Here is a 6,000-nt window from a genome sequence, read left to right on the forward strand (position 1 = left end):
CAGTATGCTGGCTCCTCCAGTCTGAAACTCCAGTTCCAGAGCTCTGAAGGAGCAGGTTGCACCTGTTGAAATTCTGCAACATGTAGCCAGAGTCTTCAATTCAGAGACTCTCGTCAAAGGGAAGGTCTTCCAGATCTTGTCAAGAGACAAAGGTGCTCTACTGCCTTGAAACACACCCTGAGAGCTCCAGAGCGGAGACAGTAAATTACCCAGATCAAACTATCTTCTTGGGATTACTAGCTCAAAAGTAGCTTGGTGGGTGACCGTCACTGGAGCAGGAAGGAAGGTTGTTATGAGACTCCTGGAAGTCAGTCAGTCACAGGTAATGTAAACTGTGCACTGGCCCATCCCAGAGCCAGGGGGCAGTGTCCCATCAGACACAGAGCAGTGAAGCTCTCCTAGCAGAGGCTGGAGCAGGCCAGTGGAGGGGACTGGCACAATAGCTTTTCACTGCCTAATACAGCCCCCCCCCCCCCTTGACTGCATAACAAACCTCTTGTAATGTTGTGACCATCCCCTTACACAGATGCACTGAATGCAGCTGTAAGGGCAAACTGCTGGTCTAATGTTCTGTCTGCTCCGGCACTGGCAGGGTGCCTTTGACCAGCGCATGAAGACCTGGCAGCGTTGGCAGGATGCGCAGACCATGTTACAGAAGAAGCGGGAGACTGAAGCCAGGCTGCTGTGGGCCAACAAACCTGACAAGCTACAGCAGGCCAAAGAGGAGATCTCTGAGGTGAGGAACTTTTGCGGGGGTGAGAGGCAAGCTGCCTCAAACCAGGGCATTGGCCAAGAAGGCCTTGGTTTAATGTGTCATTGTGCTCTGCAATTGCCTTGGTTTGGCTGCCAAACCAGTGCAATGACCCTTCCCTTCTGCACACCATCCCAACAAGCCCAGTTACCAAGTAGCACTGCACAGGAACTATAAATAAAAGGTCCAGGCCACTTCTCTAGACCAGACACTGGCTCTGCTTCCACCCCAGTGGGGAGTTGCATGTCCTGAGCCTAGGACAGGGGTGACCAAACTGTGGCTCACAAGCAACACGTGGCTTTTACTGTTAAAGTGTGGCTTGTGGAGCCCCCTTCCCTGTTTTCCACCTACCAGATGTGGGAGTGGGAGCTTGGGACCTCTGCTTTGCAGTGGAATAGTGGCTTCCGCCCAGCGGAGTGGCAGGGATAGTGTCTCAGGGTGCACCCCAGCTCTCAAACTTCTGAAGATTTGTCATATACGGCTCAGAAGGTCAGTACACTTCTGGTCATCCCTGGCCTAGGAGATAGGATATCCCATCAGTGGAAGGGATGGGTTTCTGGCTAATAAGAATTTTGCCCCTCTTTGTGTAGGACCCAAGCCTGGTTTAAACAGAGGCCTGTCAGTGCAAGGCTCTGTAGGGGGAGATCTTTCCGCCCATAGAGGGACCTTTCCAGTGCACCATGTCCGATGCAGAGCAAGTGACCTAGCTCTGTCTTCCTCCAGCTTGATGGCATGGCAGTATCCAACAAGAGTTGAGGGACATGGGGCAGGGGCTGCAGCTGGCTGTATAGTTGTAATGAGAGGACCTGATGGACAAAGGGGCTGTGCATCCTGGGGAGCTCTGCTGTAATAGCCCAAGAGCCAGATTGTTCCCCACTGAGGGGAGACGTTTAAGTCTGCAGGGAATCTCCCTTGAGGTTATCTGCTGGGAGTTGTAGGTGGCACTAAGCAGCTCAGCAGTGGATGTATTGGAAGAGGAAGTGACTATAATCCAGATGGGATCTGCCCTGCCCTGGGAGTTGAAGGAAATAACATGATCTGTCAACTCTTTGCAGTGGGAGTCTCGTGTGACGCAGTATGAAAGGGATTTCGAGCGGATTTCTTCTGTGGTCCGCAAGGAAGTGACACGGTTTGAGGTACAGTGGATCCCAGTCCTTCCTGCAGCATGCACATAACCAAACCTGGCAACTCGCTCCCATCTTGCATTCCCTTCTGCCTTCAGAGGGGCATTAGTCTTCCCTAGCCACTGCTACTGAGATGTCTAATGGTGGGGTGGGTAGAAGGGAGTTCTCCCAAGCCCTTCCGTGCTCCTCCCAGATAGTGTCCTCTGGATTCAGTGAGGACTACAAAACTGGACAATCCAGCCTGATTGGACAAAAATCAACTTCTGTTTCACTCCTCTCTCCGTCCCTCACCCGGCCCCTCCAGGGGTAACATGCACAGAGCTCTGGTCTCTGCACTGCTCTGGCGTCCACTCACACATACACAGTGTGGAATGGTGCACTCTAATAGCAAGTATCCCAGCAGCTTATTGCTGGCAACTTCAGGTAGCCCCTTCAGGCCACTGACAGGAGTGCTATCCTCTTCCCAGCGGCTTCTAATCCGATTAATCTGTACCCAAGATCTTAAGCTGCATTTTGGTCCTATGGCAGCTTTATTATCTGTTGTATTGAATGTGCCTGATATAACCACTAGGTGCTCAAATTAAGAATCCTAAATGAAAACTTGAAGCAAAATCCTCTTTGCAGCTCTTCCTGAGTCTTGCCTGTTCCAGCTGGAGATGAACCACACTGCAGATATGAAAGGCTGAATTAATTAATGTCCTCTCTCTTGCAGAGAGAGAAATCAAAGGACTTCAGAAATCATGTGACTAAATACCTTGAGACACTCTTAAACTCACAGCAGCAGGTGAGAATCCCTGACCAGCAGCTCATAAATCCCTCAGCTGGTTTGTTCCTGACTTCAGCAACAAGTCCAGTCAAATGTAGGAGGATGTGAATTGGGTTACACCTGGAAAAGTGAAGCCTAGCTCTGAAAACATCCACTAAAGACTCCTATATAGTGCATGCACAATGCAGTGTTGGCTACCCTGGCAATCCAGAGACTTACCCAGCCCCAGAGTGTATGGAGAAGTGGTGATGCTCCTGAGCAGAGATGAGGGGTGTCTGTTTTGGATAACCATGTCCCATCAGAGGCTAAGCTAAACCTGGAAACTTGTATCATAGTGATGGTACAAGCAGCAGGAAATAGAGTAGTTAAGCATGGCTACTTAATAACAAGCCAGGCCATCAATATAGCCGGAGGTCTGCCTCGATCAGTCAAAATGAGCAAGGGTCAGTGTGCTTCCATTACACCACTATCTACAAATTCTTCTATAGACAGTATAGTTGTTCCCGTGTTGTAGAAGGAACAGGCCTTTTCCTTTAAAGCACTAGACTACAACTGGGAACTTGTCTTGACAGATGACTGGCAGCTTGCTTGCTGACTGTTTGTCTTTGTCTCCTTGTGGTCTCTGCAGCTGGTGAAGTACTGGGAGGCATTCCTACCTGAAGCAAAGGCCATCTCATAACCAGACCAAGCAAACCAGAACACCCCTGAACTTACTTTGCCTTTTTATACACTGTACCTCTTCGCCTTTTACGGACAGATCCTAACTGAATGAATCCTGCAGAGCTGTTAGAGATTTAACCCCCAAATGAGCAGCAGCCCAGACAATAACTCTTCTAACTGTATTTTTTGATTTAGCTTCATATATATATATATATATATATTTTCTTAATGGAGAGACTAATTTCCTGCTTTCAGCCAAGACCTACAGTATGTGGTGCGTGTGGGGAGGGGGTTAATGATATGTGTATATAAACAAAATGTATATTTTTCAGGCTGGGCTCTAGGACCTGGGAATAATGGCTTTCTGTTACTCCTGCAGTGCCATGAAGATTATGTAATAAAATATTTAAAAATCAGGGCAAACCAGCTAATTCTTGTTTCTTCAGCATAGGTGCCACATGGCTGGAGGTGGAGCATCTTGTCAAACCAAGCTAAAGTTTATCACAGGATGGCTTTTATTTCAAGTATGTTGTGGGAAGCTGGAAACCAGGTTCTCAATTAAAACAAACACTGGAAGTTCTGGAGTGGAAATTTGGTTAGAATATCACTTCAAACCCTCCCTCCCTGGGCTAGCAACAGGTGTTAGACTTAACTGCTCAGTGGGGTAATGGACCTTCTGTCTCTGTCAGGCAGTACCCCCATGTTCTAACCCTCCAGACTCATGGGGGGCGGAGGGGGAGAGAGTGGTCTGTGAGACAGGACTCCTAGAGGAAACCCCCTTAGTCACCAGCTTTCTCCACCCCACCCAAGTTTAGTGTGCACTGTGCCCTCCATTGTGCAATGGGCCTTTGTTCTGTATCTTGCACCTGCAGAGCCTATTATCCTTCTGTCTTGCCAGCCCTGAGCATTCAAAACTGAATTGGACCCCAGGACTGAAAACCAAACGTTTCAACTTGCCTTCTTGCTGGTACCTGTACAGCTCCCAAGTACAGAACCAAAGCCTGACCCCAGGAGTCTCTGCTCTCACTTAAATGTGGAACTCGGCTGGTTGTGACTCCAGAAGCTGACACTGTAAAACACCAAATATTACAGGACACTTGACAAAACCCCAGGCTGAGACTGCTGTGCCTCTTGCTTGTGAGCTGTGTTGTGGGGAAACAAGCTTCCTCAAATAAGACTTTTGACTTAGGATCACAGGGAGCTGCAGGACCCCCTGGGCTTCTAGTATTCCATTTCTGCCTTCTGCCACTGATGATCACCCTTGTCTTACATGTTAAGATTCATCAAAGTAGACTGTTATGCAGAAAAAAGAACCTGGCTAGATCGTCAGGCTCAACAGGTAGTGATCAATGGTTCCATGTCTAGTTGACAGCCAGTATCAAGCAGAGTGCCCCAAGGGTTGGTCCTGGGGCTGGTTTTGTTCAAATCTTCATTTAATGATCTGGAGGAGGGCATGGATTGCACCCTCAGCAAGCTTGCAGATGACACTAAACTGGGAGGAGTGGTAGATACCCTGGAGGGTAGGGATAGGATACAGAGGGACCTAGACAAATTGGAGGATTGGGCCAGAAGAAATCTGATGAGCTTCAACAAGGACAAGTGCAGAGTCCTGCACTTAGGACGGAAGAATCCCATGCGCTGCTACAGACTAGGGACCGAATGCCTCGGCAGCAGTTCTGCAGAAAAGGACCTAGGGGTGACAGTGGATGAGAAGCTGGATATGAGTCAACAGTGCGCCCTTCTGGACAAGACAACAGCATTTTGGGCTGTATAAGTAGGGGCATTGCCAGAAGATAGAGGGATGTAATCGTTCCCCTCTATGCAACATTGGTGAGGCCTCATCTGGAATACTGGGTCTAGTTTTGGGGCCCCACACTACAAGATGGATGTGTAAAAATTGGAGAGAGTCCAGCGGAGGGCAACAAAAATGAGTAGAGGGCTGGAGCACATGATTTATAAGCAGAGGTTGAGGGAACTGGGATTGTTTAGTCTGTGGAAGAGAAGAATGAGGGGAGATTTGACAGCTGCTTTCAACTACCTGAAAGGGGGTTCTAAAGAAGATGGTGAATTAGACTGTTCTCAGTGGTAGCAGATGACAGAACAAGGAGTAATGGTCTCAAGTGGCAGTGGGGGAGGCTTAGGTTGGATATTAGGAAAAACTTTTTCACTAGGAGGGTGGTGGAATCTCCTTCCTTAGAAGTTTTTAAGGTCAGGCTTGACAAAGCCCTGCCTGGGATGATTTAGTTGGGGCTTGGCCTTGCTTTGAGCAGAGGATTGGACTAGATGGTCTCCTGAGGTCCCTTCCAACCCTGATATTCTATGAAATGCAAACTATCACCAGAAGGATCTGAACAGTGCATCAAAAGGCCTTGGCTGCAAGGTTGTTTACACATGTTCCTCCACCAGCTTTTAGTGTTCCAATCTCAGTAGGGAATTACATGTTCTGGTGAACTCCTTTAACGCAGGTTAATTCTGCTAGATGCTGCTGTCATGTGCTTTTGGAATGTTACCTAGCAACAGTCAGTGCAGGAGAAATGGGTTTGATCGCAGCTTCTCCCTCTTAAATAGGGCTGCCATCATGTTGGAGGTCTTGGCCCTATGGGCTAAAAGTTTTCAGCCATAGGCTAGCCCCTGCCCTTAGCTTAACAGGTTCAATTTTAGCTGTTTTGGTATCCTGAGCAGTAAGAAGGCAATTAGCC

General features: G+C 48.4%; 1 protein-coding gene across 2 annotated transcripts in view; it reads left to right on the forward strand.

Moving 5' to 3' along the window:
• Window positions 1-3,717, forward strand: part of SNX1 (sorting nexin 1) — a 40,841-nt gene extending 37,124 nt beyond the window's left edge. For both annotated transcript variants that reach the window (XM_077829198.1, XM_077829199.1), the window contains exons 12-15: window positions 593-736; window positions 1,807-1,887; window positions 2,588-2,659; window positions 3,270-3,717. In XM_077829198.1, coding sequence (XP_077685324.1) covers window positions 593-736; window positions 1,807-1,887; window positions 2,588-2,659; window positions 3,270-3,320 — 348 coding nt within the window. In that variant the 3' untranslated portion in view covers window positions 3,321-3,717. The remainder of the gene's footprint in view (window positions 1-592; window positions 737-1,806; window positions 1,888-2,587; window positions 2,660-3,269) is intronic.
• The last annotated feature ends 2,283 nt before the right edge of the window (window positions 3,718-6,000 follow it).

The sequence above is a fragment of the Eretmochelys imbricata genome, chromosome 10, assembly GCF_965152235.1.
Source record: "Eretmochelys imbricata isolate rEreImb1 chromosome 10, rEreImb1.hap1, whole genome shotgun sequence".
Taxonomy (NCBI): Eukaryota; Metazoa; Chordata; order Testudines; family Cheloniidae; genus Eretmochelys; species Eretmochelys imbricata.